This window comes from Pongo pygmaeus, chromosome 1 (genome assembly GCF_028885625.2).
Source record: "Pongo pygmaeus isolate AG05252 chromosome 1, NHGRI_mPonPyg2-v2.0_pri, whole genome shotgun sequence".
NCBI lineage: Eukaryota > Metazoa > Chordata > Mammalia > Primates > Hominidae > Pongo > Pongo pygmaeus.
In genome coordinates this window covers 38616566-38632520 of record NC_072373.2, presented here as the reverse complement: position 1 = coordinate 38632520, position 15955 = coordinate 38616566, and the positions used below count along the sequence as shown (strand labels likewise).

Below are 15955 nucleotides of genomic sequence, written 5' to 3'. Positions count from 1 at the left end.
CATCCTAGCTTATGAGCAAAGCTAGGGGCATAGAATCAAACATGTTCAGTGATGACGTTTTCCTTGAAGTTCTGGGTACTTTCCCACCCCTGCTTCTCTGCCTTAGCACAAGCCATTTGCCACTATATCTGCTGCTCATCCCCAAATTTGGAAGACTTTCAGCCTCCTTCAAAGTCCAGCTCAAAGCTCACCTCACCACTGATGGCTTCACTTATATTCCCACCCCCTCAGGTGCCCCTGTGCTCTCCTTGGAGGTACAGCAGTGGAAAGGGGTCAAAGAGTTGAAATTCCAGCTCCTTCCCCTCCAGATGACACTTTTTGTTTCTCCTATAAAATGCAGACTGTTAACACTGACTTGTGAGAATTAAACGAAATTATATCTACCAGTACACAGCCTGGGACAAAGCCTGGCCCCAGTAGGGGATTCAGTAAGCATAGATGCCCTTGCTCTGTGTGCCTCTGCATTCTTGATCTGGGGTTGCAGGATGCCCATCAAGTCAGCACGCCCTCTGGGAGTACAGACACAGGACAGACCAAGGCAGAGAGGAAAATTCAGAACGCCAGTGCTTGGGCAGAGCACTTGCTAAGGACTTACTTCCATAAGGCTCATTAAAAACAAGACTGCTGCAGAAATGCAGATTTAATTTAGGTCCTCTGCTCTCCGAGCAGATCACTAGGTAATGAGGAGCACTCGCATGCCATGTCAAAACTGTGCCCAGTAGTCTGGAACCACGATTTATTCTCCAGGTGAGTTCACCTTTAAATATGTCATTTGCCCTGGGCTAGACTTTACTCTTCCCCTGGAAGAGGCTGCTAGTGAATGAGGCCTTGGCATGGAGACAATGTTTTATTCATGGGCACTGTTCCCAGAGCCAATGGAGAGTACAGTGTGAGCAGGTGAGGGAACCTGGAGAGGAGAAATTGCAGACTGTCACAGCCATCAGTCATTTCCATCATTCTTCCCATCTATTGGCTCCACACTGAGGTGGGTGGGGTGTCTGGAACTCCTCTCTCTGAGTGGAGTGGGGAGGTCTCAACTCTGAGATCCCACAGCCTGCTCCTCCCCCCAACCCCGGCCACCTTTCCTACTGCTAGGTTTTGAGAAGAGACCATCCTTGCTCTTCCATGAAGGTCTCAAAGGCCAAAGGGAGATGTCAATGTGGAATCTCCTCCAAGCTAGACAGGACAGGAGTCCTGAGTAAGAGAAGAGGCATTAGGATCAGGTAGAGCTGGATTCAAGTCCCAGTCTCAGCACTCACTAGATGCGTGAATGTGCAGCAATACTTAGCTCCTCTCCCCATGTCTTCATTTTTTTGAAATTGCATATAGAATTCTTCTGAGGATTCCATGAGCTATTGTGTGGAATGTCTTGGCATAATGCCTGACACATACAAGTGTTCAATGCCTGTGAGCTCTCATTTTTGATATTGTCATCACAGCAGCAGCAGCAATTTCAGGGAGGCTTTGAAGTCCAGAAGGTCATAGCCAAAAGGGCTTTAGAGGTCACCTAGTCTTAAAGTTCATGTTTCCATGTGCTGCAGACATAAAAACAGGCTTGGAGAGGGACAAGTGATGTGCTCAAAGTCACCAGCTAATAGCTGGTAAAACTGGGGTATCCCAGCACTACCACACACATGCCCTGGCTCCCTGGTTATCACTGACCATTCTGACCTAGATTGGAGGAGAGGGGCAGATGGGGAGAGGTATAGGATGACAGGACTGGTTCTCTCCCCAGCAGTTGCCTGCCACAAGCTCCTGCCCAGAGGAGCAGCCAGCTCACTTTGGGCTCCAGAGTGAGTAGTCACAGCTGGGTCCATGGCTATTCCCTCTTCCATCTGGACCAGGACCTGGGGCAAATCCCAAAGCCCTCCAGGAAAGTGAGGGCAGATCTGCAGGACAGATCTACAGGGAGAGGAAGAGAGGGCAAATGCTGACGGTGCTGTCTCCCATGGGCAGCCGCCCAGCCAGCCCTACGGTGAGGGTGGGGAAGGGCTTCTTTCCAGACAACCAGACTTACAAAGGCATCCTGGTGCCTGGGAAAAGGAGCCCTAGGGCAGAGAGATCAAAGTTCCTTTCTGCTCCATCAGCTGCCAGGAACCCACAGAACCTACAGGCATTGTTGAGAGAACACAGCAGAAACAACAGGCGTAGTTGGGGCAGGTGGTTGGCAAAAGCAGCGACTAAGTTCAGCTCCAGCCGATACCCTGCCCATCCAAGAAATTAGAATGACTCTGTTTGGACTCATCCTCCTTCTCTCTAGTACATGTTTTAAATTTTTTTAAGTAATAGTAGGAAAAGCACAAGCTTTGAAGTCAGACAAAATGCTGTTCAAATCCTGGCTTTGCCATTCTTTACACTGTGACCACCAGGGGCAGTTAGTAAAATGAATCAGGCCTCTTGTGCTTACCCCCTTCAAGAGGGATAACAGGGTTGCTGTGGAGGCTAAATGAGACACTAGTGCAAGACCAGGCATGTAGAAGAAGCACAACAAATATCTGTTCTTAATGCATGTTCAAGAAATGGTAGCTGAGGTTGTAGTAGTGGTGTTATGGTTATCACAGAAAATAGTCGGCAAAACCAAAGTAATGTTCAAGTTGAGGATTAAATTCAGTTCAATTTTTCCTTTTAAACTGTCAACTCTCAACTGACAATTCTAATGAAGGAAGACTAGGAACATAAGTAGCTGATCCCAAAGCCAGTTGAATTTGGTTTGCAACGTGTCATTAGGTATTTTTGCAATCATGTTATCTTTCTGTTTTCCTCATTCTAACAGTCAAAAGAATCAGTATGCCCTGAGTACTTACAGACTGGAGAGAAAAAAGACTTGATAAAGACTGAGAAGCAGAGAATGAATCTCATTGAGAATGGATTTAATCTCAATGGATCTGAGATTAAATCTTTTTTATAGAAAATATGCAAAGAAAATTCATAAGTAAATAATAGGAAGTCCACTGTATGTTTTCTCTATTATTTCCAGTACCACCAAATTTTCATTACTCTATTGAAATGCATCTAGAATAATACAACTCTTAGAGAACAATAGGAATTTATCACCCTCTCCATTTTACAGGGTGGGAAAACAAATAACTAGAGAGATGCCTAATTGATGTTCTGGTCAAGTCAACTGATGATTAAGGCACAAACTCTTGATCACTGTTTCCTGGACTTGTCTGATGAATAGGGTTGCCTGGGCACTTGCTAAAAAGGCATGGCACGTGTATACCTGTGTAACAAACCTGCACGTTCTGCACATGTACCCCAGAACTTAAATTAAAACAAAAAAAAAAGAGTAACTCCTTAAAAAAAAATGCTCCCTCACTTCCCCTAAATTCTCATTCCATAGATCTGGTGAAGGCTGGGATAGTTTTTAAGGGCACTTATTAAAAATGCTCCCTCACCTCCCCCAAATTCTCATTCCACAGATCTGGGATGGAGGCTGGGATTCTTTTTAGTAATGACATCATGGGATTCTTTCTTTGAGACAGTCTCACTCTGTCACCCGGGCTAGAGTGCAGTGGTGTTATCTTGGCTCACTGCAGCCTCTGCCTCCTGGATTCAAGCGATTCTCCTGCCTCAGCCTCCTGAGTAGTTGGAACTACAGGCGCATGCCACCATACCCAGCTAATTTTTTGTATTTTTAGTAGAGATGGGGTTTCCCCATGTTGCCAGGCTGGTCTCAAACTCCTGACCTCAAGTAATCCACCCGCCTCGGCCTCCCAAAGTGCTGGGATTACAGGCGTGAGCCGCTGCATCTGGCCTGACATCATGGGATTCTTATCAGGGTCAAGATGAGGGTGAGCTGAGTGAGGCAACAGCCTTGGGCACACAAATTAAGGGAATGCTAAAAAAGTCAGTAATCAAGAGAAATCATGGTTTAATGCTAAGGTTAATGCAAAAAAATCCATGATGAACAAAATACCAAAAGTTTGAATAAAGACAAGATCACTAACAGTGCTGTGCTATCTTCAAGTCTGGGTAAAGAGAAAATTGACAATACTGATCTCCCTTCTCTAGTCATGGCGCTGATTCTTATCATCATCCAAGTTTGGGAAATTCTACCCTGGACAGTTAGACTTCCAGCTCCTCTCTTCTCCAGGAAATACACTCTGCTTTTTTAATTTCTTAATGATTTTTTATTGTTGGTCTTTGAGTAAGGCTGATCTAGAAGCAAACAAGACCTCTGGAGGTACGACCTGGAATCCCAAAGTACTCAAATGAATTCTGAGCACAGCCAGGTTTGAGATCCACTGTCCTAGGCAAGCCTCAACCCTCCTAGGGAAACCAAGAGACAAATGGTTTCCCTGAGCTCCTCATCCTCCTCACCTTCTCTGTGTCGATGCCTCTGGACATGGACCAAGTGGACACAATATAATCCATTACTCGCTCACTCAATCCTTTTGGCACCTGGTAGAGCTTCAGGAAGTCCCGAACACTGTTGAGCATCTCATGGTATCTGTTGGTGTTGGCATACATCTGTTGGAAAATGGTCGTCACATTCCCGAAGATGGTGGCATAGAGAAGTGCTAGAGGTGAGGAGGAGGAGCAAAAGAAGAAATAACATGTTAGTGGTCCCTGAGCCAGGGTTCCAGAATGCTCAGCTTGCTCAGAGTAAGCCAATGGCCAGAGCTGCCCCTCCCCAGTGCAGACTGCCCTGACTATTCTCAGGAGACCCTCACACCTGGAGCTTCTGGGGCATGGATGCAAAGAAAGAGCCTCTTAACACCAAGCTACTAGGAGAAATGTGTAGGAGACAGGGCTAGGGTGCATGGGAGCCGGCATGGCCGGGGCCAGAACTAAGACACAGCAGTGGGGGCTAGGCAGTGGGTTTCGGGGGTGGGGTGAGTTGTACTGCTTAATTTTATACTTTCTGTCAAAAGTTTGAGCCATGCCTGAGGTCACTAGTCAAATGTGTGCCTATGTGCTCCACACCAGTCAAAATCCAAACCCATCAGTGAATGAGCTTCATCAAGCTCTGCTACGTGCCAAGCACTATGCTACCTGCCAAGGACAGGATGGTGAATAAACAGTCAGACCTGGTCCTTACAGAGCAAAAAACGGAGCAGGAATGACAGACCTTGAATAAATAATCACAAATAAATAAATAATAGCAAGTCTGCAGAGGGCAGTGAAGGATGTTATATCCTTGTTTTGCACTTATTGTTAGTGCAACAATCTGCTTCACTGTGATGTGGCTCCTGGGGAAAAACATAGCTTTAATATGGTAAGAATAAAATCAAGTCCCCTTTGAGACATAACAAGTATGTACTACGTGCTACTACAGCTCCCCCTACATTTGCATTAGGAAGAAGGACCATTATGTTATTACAAAACCCAGCTTTCTACCTCTAACTTCCATTGCTCAATGCGGAGCTCCAGAGCCACTGCTTCCAGGAAGTCTTCCTATACACCTTCTGCCCTCCATCTGTCACCACGAGTGTGACCATGATTTGCCAGGCATATTTCTATAGAACTCATATTATACCATTTTGCAATCATGTGCATCTTTCTTTGCCTGTTCCCTGACAGTGTGAGTTGCTTGAAGGCTGAACCCATCTTCTCCTTGCCATTGTATCCCTAGGATCTAACACTATACCAGTACTTAATAAATACTTGTCAAATTTCACACCTTTTTGCTCTGGCTTTTTAAAAGATGAGTTATTATTGATATATAATAAACTGCACATGCTTAAAGTATATAATTTGCTATATTTTGACATATATACACCAATAAAATCATCACCACAATCAAAATAGTGAACATATCCATCACCACCAAAAGTTTTGTCATGCCTGTTCGTAATCTCTCCCTCCCATCCCCACCTGCTTTCCACCTGCCATCCCCAAAAAACCACTGATCTCTCTTCTGGCACCACGGATTAACCTTCATTTTCTAGAATTTTATATGCATGGAATCATACAGTATGTACTCTTTTTAACATCTTTATTAAGATATAATTCATACACCATAAAATGTATCCATTTAAAGTACAAAATTCAAGGGTCTTCAGTATATTTACAGAGTTGTGCAACCATCACCGCAATCTAAGTTTAGAATATATTCCTCCCAAAATAAACCCTATACCCATTAACAATCATTCTCCATTTCCTCCCAATCCCCTTGCCCTAGGCAACTGCTAACCTACTTTCTATCTCTATTGATTTCCATATAAGTTAAAATCATATAATATGCGGTCTGCCATGACTAGCTTTTCACTTAACATAATGTTTTCCAGCTTCATCCCATGTTGTAGCGTGTATCAGTACTTCATTCCTTTTTAATTTGAACACTACCCTATTGTGTGGATATTCCACATTTCACTTATCCATTCATCAATTCATGGGCATTTGGGTTGTTTCTGCTTTTTGGCTATTATAAACATTCATGTGCAAATTTTTATGTGAACATATTTTCAATTCTTTTGTGTATATACCTAGGAGTGAAATTGCTGGGTCATACGGTTACTATGTTTAACATGTTGGAGAAATTGCAGAATTGATTTCCAAAGTAACTGCACCACTTTACATTCCTGCCAGCAGTATATGAGAGTTCCAGTGTCTCAATATCCTCATTAACATTTGTTATTGTGTCTTTTTCAATTATCACCTTTCTAGTGAGTATGACTTGCCATCTCATTGTGGTTTTGATTTGCATTTCCATACAGCTAATGATGTTAAGCTTCTTTTCATGTGCTTATTGGTCATTTATATATCTTTTTTGGAGAAATCAAATCTTTGCCCATTTTTCAATTTTGTTTTTTATTGTTGAGTTCTAAGAACCTTTTATATAATCTGGATACAAGTCCCTTCTCAGATAAATGATTTGAAAATACTTTCTCATATCACATGTGTTGTGGTATCATTTTTGGTGGTATCATTTACAGCACAAAAGGTTTTAGCTTTGATGTAGCTCATTGTACTTATTTTTTTTCTTTTGTACTCTTCTTTGGTTTATTTGATTCAGCATATTTTGGGATTCATCCATGTTACTGCATGTATTGTTTAATAATAATTCATGTCTCTTTTTAAATAAGAAAAGCAAACATTTTACTTGAAATAATTAGAAATTTACAAGAAGCTTTGGGAGACTGAGGCAGGCAGATCACCTGAGGTCAGGAGTTCGAGACCAGCCTGGCCAATATGATGAAACCCCATCTCTACTAAAAAAAAATATATATATATATATATATAATCTATCTATATATATATCTATAAATTAGCCGGGCATGGTGGTGCACACCTGTAGTCTCAGCTATTTGGGAGGCTGAGGCAGGAGAATTGCTTGAACCCAGGAGGCAGAGGTTGCAGTGAGCCGAGATCACACCACTGCACTCCAGCCTGGGTGACAGAGGAAGACTCCATCTCAAAAAAAAAAAAAAAAAAAAAAATTTCACAAGAAGTTGCCAAGATGGTACAGAAAATTTCTGTGTACCCTTCACCCAGTTACCCCCATTAATTACATCTTACATGACTACAGCATAATATCAAGAACAGACTGACATTGCTATAAAGTATATGTATAGTTCTGTGTCATTTTATCACATGTGTAGATTCACCTAACCAACACTACATTCAAAAATACAGAATTCTTCTATCACCACAGAGATCTCCTTGTGGTTCCCCTTTATGGTCACGCTTCCCTCAGCAATCACAACTTTTTTCTCCTTTATTATAATTATGTCATTTTAAGAATGTTATAAAAGCCAGGCACCATGGCTCATGCCTGTAATCCCAGCACTTTGGGAGGCCAAGGTGGGCAGATCACTTGAGGCCAGGAGTTTAAGACCAGCCTGGTCAACATGGCAAAGCCCTGTCTCTACTAAAAAAACAAAAAAAAAATTAGCCAGGCATGGTGGCACATGCCTGTAGTCCCAGCAACTTGGGAGGCTAAGGCACGAGATTCACTTGAACCTGGGAGGTGCATGTTGCATGAGCCAAGATTGTGCCACTGCACTCCAGCCTGGGTGGGTGACAAAGCGAGACTCTGTCTCAGAAAGATAAATAAATAAATAATAATAATAATAATGTTATAGAAATGGAATCACACAGTATGTGACCTTTTGAGATTGTCTTTTTTCACTCATCAAAATCTTCCAAGTTGTTGCATGTTTCAATAGTTCCTTCCTTTTAGTTGATGAATACTATCCCATTGTATGGATGTACCACAATCATTTCTTCCAAGTAACCTTATTCAGGGTTAGCTGACATACTATGGGAGGCAAAAAATAAGAGAGAAATGCATGGATCTAGAGATAAGGAAAGGACTGAGGACACAAATCCACCAAAAGCGAGTTATAAACAAGGATCAAAGAGTTCTCTGGAAAAGTACCAGGGAGTGGTGTCAAACTCAACAAAAGGAGCTGGACAAAAAGCAGACACCAGCTCTTCTAAGCTCATAGATAGCCTCATAACAATGCAGTGAAGGTCCTGCCTCCTCCCTGCCAATAGTGACATGAAGTGTGGTCAGAACTAACCATCCTCCCAGGAGATGGGCTAGTTGTCTTTTTCCAGTGAGTCTGACTCTAACTCAACAAGCCTATGTTGGCAGTCCTGCTTTAGCTCAGTTTTCTGATTCACAATGAACCAGAGGTCACAGGCAAAGAGTAGATATGCCTCTTTTTAGGATGGCTCCCAGAAAATTAATTTAATCTTGAGCCTAAAACAATAGTTACACCAAATCCATATAGTAAGAATAGGTCTCTTGTCCATGATCTGAGAGAACCAGGCAGCAGGTCAGACATCAAGCAGGGATGCACAACCATCCTTTACAGCTCAGGGCTGCTCTTGTTCTAGGTTGCTTCTGAGGCATTCTAGAATGTTAAGGGTCCTCAGGAGGCCCTTGCTCAATTACAATTACTATTATGAAACATTATTCATTAAAGGTGGATAATTCTTCTCTCAATGCCCCTTCCTTAATTTTTTTTCCTTTTTCTTTTTTTAATAAAATAGTGACATGTTCTCACAATGTTGCCCAGGCTGGTCTCGAACTCCTGGCCTCAAGCAGTCCTCCCACCTCGGCCTCCCAAAGTGCTGGAATTACAGGTGTGAGCTACCATGCCCAGCCCCTAATTTTATATGAAGGGGGATTACATGTTTTTCATGCATGTAACATTTAATTTATATTGGTATCTTATATATAAAGCATTACACCTTAAATACTAAAAACCTAACTGGGAGAGAAGACATGTAAGTCCAGTTGTCACCTGAATAGATACATGAGTGTGATGTAGAGAGGAATGGAGGGAGATTGTAACACCACTGTCAGGAAACTAAAAAAGAATGAACCTCCCAGTGCACAAGGTGTTATGGATGGCTCCAAATGTGGATTCTTTGGGTCCTTCTATTTTCAGAAAGGAAGGAGGCCTCCCCCAACCTCAAGGCAAAATGCTGATTTGGAGAAGAAGGGGTTTCTTTCATATTTCAGTGGTTTAGAGTTTATACTATATCACAGTGATTCCTACCCAGAAAGAAAGAAAGAAAAAAAAGATAGTATTCTCCAGCCCTTAATTAGAAATAGCTGTATGGAATTTGGTGGAGGGAGTGGGAGAGGGAGGGAGGGTGTAGCAAAAACACATATCTTTATCAATTTCATTTTCTTAAATTTTTCCTGGAAGCTTCTGAACTGTGCCATTGCCAGTTGTGTGAATCTTTCCTGTGAACTGAAAATGACAAGGTTCATAAATTTGGAAAGGAGAGCTTTATTTCTCATAAAGGATTGCAGCTTGCATTCTGACAGGCTGGGAAGCATAGCCTCCAGCCAGAAGCCAGAAGCAGACACTTCAAGAAGGAGAAGAATAAGACAAAGATGTATGTTGAATGGGGTGGCCAAATATATATATTAAATAAGCTATAGGAGGGACCATGATTATTCATAAAAAGAGAAACATGCATGTGAACAACTGAGTTTCATGCCTCTCCACGGGACCCATGTTCAAAAAATGGCAGCATTAGCATGAACCAAGGATGGAGTTTTTAAAGCAGAGTACATGAAAACCCTCACTGTGCATCCTCCATAGACTAGCCAGAACCACTCTGTAGTGAGTGGTCTCTTATCAGGAAGGAATCCAGTTCAGCTGTTTTGTGAAAATCACAAAAAGGAGGAGCAGCATCAGTGATTATCAGTGGTGGAGTCTTTCAAATGGGCTGGTTTCTGTTTAGTCTTAGGGAAGAAAGACTAAGGGTGTTTAGTGAGATAGGGGTTATAACAAGGCATGTTTAACCTCTCATCCTATTATGGCCAGGAACTCAGCTTCCAAGGCTTCTCTGAAGTCCCCTTGGCCAAGAGGAGGTCTGTTCAGTCAGTGAAGGGGCTTAGAATTTTATTTCTAGTTCTCACTCTTCATCAGCAACCTAGGAAGTTTCTTCACTTATTTAGCTTAGAGCCCCTTATTCCTGCACCTCCTGTCTTCCTCTTTCTTGGTTTACCCCTTTCTCTCTTTTTTATGAGACATCTTCTAATAGCTTTCTGAAAAAAAGGATATATGGGAACACGTTTTTTGAGACCTAACATGTCTACTCTTGTATTCAATTAATAGCTTAGCTTGGTATAGAATTCTAAAGTGGAAATCATTTCTGTCTGAATTTTGGAAGCATTTCTCCAGCCTTATCTTGCTATTGAGAAGTCAGAACCAGTAGGATCCCGTGTCCTTCATATTATAACCTGTTTTTTTTCCTCTCTAGAAACTCTTTCTACAAGGTTCTGAAAATTCGTAATAATGCACCTTTTTGCTATGGTTCCATTTTCATCCATTGTGCTAAACGCTTTCAATCTGGAAATGTATGCCCTTCATTTCAAGAAAATTTTCCTGGATTATTTCTTTGATAATTTCTTCCCCTCCATTTCTATATTTTCTTTTCCCTGGCCTCCTGTGATGCAGATGTTGGACTCCTAGATTAATCTAATTTTCTTATTTTTCTCTCTTCCTATTTCTATCATTTTATGAGAAATTTCTTCAGCTTCTGTTCTTTTATTGAATTTTCATCTGATACTATACTTTTAATTTCCATGAGATTTTTTTCATTGTCTGAATGTTCCTTTTTAATTGCATTCTGTTTTTTCTTAGATGTAATATCTTCTCCTATTTTCTCAAAGGATATCAATGATAAGTCTATTTTTAAGTTTACTTCTCTTTGCTTAGTCTTTGTTTCCTCATTTATTTATATGCATGTTTGTCTGCCTTTCTTCTTAGAAATATATGGTAATCCTTAGATATCCACTCATATTTAAGAGTAGGGCCCTAGAAAACTGATTAAAAGCTTTAAGTGAATGAGTAGACATTGTCAACTGTGAGAATTCACTGTAGACTGACCTGGCTAGAGTTTGTGTTGAAGAATCCATGATGCTACCAACTTTAGGATTGTCCTTTTGGACTGCTCAGAGAAGACTCAATTTGCTGTCAAGAATGCTGGCAATATTCAGCAATTAAGTGAGGGAGAGAAAGGTTGAAGGTTTCAATATTTAGTGTACAAATTTCCCTTAATTCTTATTTTCATATAGTACCCCTGTTTCACTGTGCCTGTTGTCCCCCAGTCCAGAGACTACCTCTAAAGAATAAACCAGGTTTCATGAATGTCAGGAGGTGCAATGACCCAACTGCACAGAATGAGAAAGACATCTGTGGGCCTAAATACTTGCTAAGCAAATTTTTAACCAGCCCCCTTTTCCTTAGCTCCACCTTCACCCCCACTTGTAGAGGTACTTATTGTCACTAATAGTTGAGTGGGGGTTCTGGGGAAAATTTTTTGGGAACTCTGTTGCAAATAAAATTAGTTTTCAGATTTCCCTTCTGTCACATTAGGGTTCAGCTTTATGGGGTCTACCGAGTCATTCATTGCTTCCCAGCTTTCAAATTTGTGTTACTGTTGTCTCTCCTCTCATTCTTTTTGTCTTTATGGATTTATGCTCGTAAAAAGGACTCCCCTTTGCTGTTGCTTTTGTGGGGTTTCAGGGGTAATCAGATATAAATATATGCATTCAGCCAGCCATTACAGCAAAAGCAATATCAATGGCTTGCAAAGCCTTCAGGAATTACTGGCTTTGGCCCAATGTGCCCCATATGAAAGTGAAAAATGGTTTCCAAACCTGCAAAGTCAAGCGCTCAGAGCAAAATAGTAATGATAAATAACACCACCACCTCAAGGTAGATATTGTCACTATTTAGCAGGTAAGGAAACTGAGGTCCAAGATCAAAGAAATAATGCAATATGCAGCAAGGCCAGATCCCAGGATCTGTCTGACTCCAGCCACACACTGTATCCACTAAATCATCCATTTTCAAACTTCAGTGTGTATCAGAATCATGTGGAGAGCCTTTAAACCCATTCTGGGGCCTCACCTCCAAAGTAGATTTGGTAGATTATGAGTGGGCCCTAGAGAACATATATTTCCAACAAGATCCCAGGTGATACTTTTACTGCTAAGAACTTTGAGAAGAGTGGTACGATGATTCTCTAACTTCTATTGCAACTCCTTCTTTTAATTTAGAATATGTTGTCAAGCTGTATGAACATAAATGTTGGTTTTGACTTGCTCTTCACAGCCAAGGCTGATTGGATTATTCATTGATCACTTTTTCTGGAATAAGGATAGGGTAATTGAAAAGAAAAAGTGACTTACCTATTAAGAGCCACTATATATTTTCTAAATATAGACTTTAACACTCTCCCTCTGTCTCTGTTTTTTTTCTATCTCCCCTCGCTTCAACTCTACTACTCTTACTATCCTGCCACCCTGATGTTTCATAGATGCCAACAGGAAAAACTGAGAAAGCAGAAGCCCTTTCCAATCTCTGCTTTTAAGCTAGATAGTGCCTGAAATTCAATATCCATTAAGATTACACCTTACCACTGCTTATTTTAAGGAGACTTAATATGTTCCCTTTTTTTGCCAAAAAAGAAAAGAACTCTTATATGAATTTCTCTTAAAATGAAATCTCCAGTCTTATCATTCTTAATTCCCCATTAGTCATTTGATTAGGATGAACTGCTCATTAAGTCAGGTAGCTGTGCTGTTGGCTATGCAGGGTGCAGGAGGGAGTGTCATTAACACATACATCATTGGCACTGAGCACTCAAAGTGGTCCAGAGACACTCTCTCACTTCCAAGTCAATAATGAGGTAGAGCAAATAGAGTCTAAAAAGGCAGAGAAGGAACTCACAAGTTAAATTTTCTGCTTTCTATGTTAAGGGAAGCCAAGCAAATCCCTATAGGTGACTTCTGCACCCACAACATTTCTCTTGATAAGGAAGGAAAGATGGGATCTTCAGAGTTATACTCTTCTGGGTTCAAATTCCAGCTCAGCTGCTTAGAACTGTGTGGTCAGAGGCAAATAACTTTACTTATTTTCCTTCTGTTTCTGTCAATCTAATAAAAAGAGAAATGTCTGCTCACTTCCCCCTGGGTTGTTGGCAGAATTAAATGAGATACTGTGTGAAATATCCAGAATACTGAGCTGGTACATAGAAACTCCTGATGTTATTTACTCTTTCAGTTAATCATCCTAGAGTCAACTGTCATGACAGTTGACACACATTGGACAGCATGTCATGAAGACAGTAACCTAGAATACTAACCTGAATTGAATTAAAAGACTGCTGCCTTTTAATTGCACAGACTCAAAATTTATCATTGCCAAACAATATTGGGGTCCAAAAGAGAGATGTTTTAAACTAAGCTCATCATGCACAGAGGCCTTCAAAGGAATCTCTAAAATCCATAAACACTAAGAACTTTGACGTATTAGCTGAAATACTGACTACATATTTGTGATTTTGAATGAAGCTATTCATGGATGAGGAGGGGCTGAAGAATAAGTGTAGACAAGGGGAGAGTGTGAGAGGGTAGGGAATAAGACCTGAGAACCAGACTTAATCCTTATTCAATTTCATCCAGCCCATGTAAGAGCAACACATCTAATTTTGTTAATGTAGTTTTTGGTCTTCACTGTTGTTATTGCTTTTGCTTCTTCTAATGTGATATTGATGGAGTAAGTGTGAGGATAGTGTTTATATTGGCATGGTAACTGGCAACTAACTTTTAAATTACTTCCTGTAACTTAAAAGCCATAGCCAAGAAACTCACTGCCTGGGCAGAAATGGGTAGTGATATGGTTTGGCTGTGTCCTCACCCAAATCTCATCTTGAATTGTAGCTACCATAATTCCCACGTATTGTCGGAGGGACCCGGTGGGGGTAACTGAATGATGGGAGTGGGTCTTTCCCACGTTGTTCTTGTGATAGTGAATAAGTCTCATGAGATCCGATGGTTTTATAAATGGGAGTTTCCCCATACAAGTTTTCTCTCTTGTCTGCCACCATGTAAGACGTGCCTTTTGCCTTCCACCATGATTGTGAGGCCTCCCCAGCCACACGGAACTGTGAGTGCATTAAACCACTTTTTTTCATAAATTACCCAGTCTCACGTATGTCTTTATTGGCAGCATGAAAGTGGACCAATACAAGTAGTAACAATGGGAAGAAAAAAAAGTATCTACTCATTGCCATGCTAGCAGATCAATCCAGCATAGGAGGAGGATGCACAGGAGAATGCTGAGTCTATGCTTTGGAGACAAGAGCTGCAATTTGGAGTACTGGCTCCACTACCCACTTCAGGATAATCATTTACTTTCTTTAAATTTCTTTGTATATAATAAATAATTACCTTATTTTTTTAATAAGTGGGATAATATATAAAATGCTTATCACAGTACCTTGCACATAATACATGCTCAATAAGTAATAATAATAATTAACAGCAGCATAATTAAAGACTAAAGAATTTTCTCTAAAGTTAATTATTTCCTGGAAATGTTACCTCACTAACTTTATCATCAGATGTCTTCATTCAACAAACATTAAATACTCACATATGTCATGTGCTGTTCTGGGAAGCAGCATGGTATAGTAAAAATAACTCAGGTTCTGATGAGAAAGCAGCACTGGAATGGAATTCATGGCCCTGCCACTAAGTCAAGTCATGAAAGCCTCAGTTTTCTCATTTATGAAAGGGGAAAGATAATCCTCACTTCTTAGGGTGGCTGGAAATATTCAATGAATTAACATGACAAATGTCAAACACAATGCTGGATGGAACAGATTCGCAGTAAATCTTAGTTTTCTTTCCTGAATCACCCAGTGTTCATATTTTTCCATCAATCATCTCTGGATTCTGGTTTCTTCAGCTCTTGGCTTTGAATGATTATACTCCTACTGTGGTAAGTTGGCCTGTGCTTTTCCTTAAATAGAAGACTTTCTGGAGTGTGGAAATTTTGGTGGAGTCACTTCAGAGGCATCTTCCTCTGCATTCAGTGGGTGCATTCAATTTGTTAATGCTGTTGACAAGCTACTGAAGAGACTGTCTCAAAGAGGTGAGTTTGCTCTGTTTCAGTGATCCAAGGGCTTCTCAGAGTGTGATGCTGGAACAGCAGCATCACAACATCTGGGCATTTGGTAGAAATGCAGATTCTCAGGCCTACCCCAGACCTACTGGATCAGAATCTCTGGGGGTGAGACCGAGAAATTTGTTCTTTTCAAATTCTCCAGGTGGTTCTGAGACATGCTAAAGTTTGAGAAACACTGGTTTATGCTATACCAATAAATACTCAGTACTTCCCTAATAAGGTTTTGGAATAATGCCCTCCCTCAAGCAGGGAGGATAGCCAGATGAACAAAAAAAGACACTGGGCCATATTGAGAATGCATAAGGAGACTCTGAAGGTAGTTAACCTTACTCTACTGGACAGGACAATGGCCATGAAGCCAGGTGAGAATGACAGAACCATCCCACAGATTAGCAACACCTTGATGGAAATAACTACACTCAGCTCTGAATTTCCTGCCAGTGGAACCGAGTAGCCCCATTTTTCTAAGAGATGGTTTAATTATTTTTTTCTCTTTCCCCACTTCTTACTTAGCCCTTTACAAATGCAAAAATACCCTTTTATCACCACCGCCCCACTCC

General features: G+C 41.0%; 1 protein-coding gene across 3 annotated transcripts in view; it reads right to left on the bottom strand.

The window, feature by feature from the left end:
- The window catches only part of KCNH1 (potassium voltage-gated channel subfamily H member 1), a 468663-nt gene that overhangs the window by 120647 nt on the left and 332061 nt on the right, over positions 1 to 15955 (bottom strand). For all 3 annotated transcript variants that reach the window (XR_008501421.2, XM_054480226.2, XM_054480237.2), the window contains exon 8: positions 4324 to 4523. Coding sequence is in view for 2 of the 3 variants with exons in the window: in XM_054480226.2 (XP_054336201.1) it covers positions 4324 to 4523 (200 nt within the window). In the remaining variant the exon portion in view is untranslated. The remainder of the gene's footprint in view (positions 1 to 4323; positions 4524 to 15955) is intronic.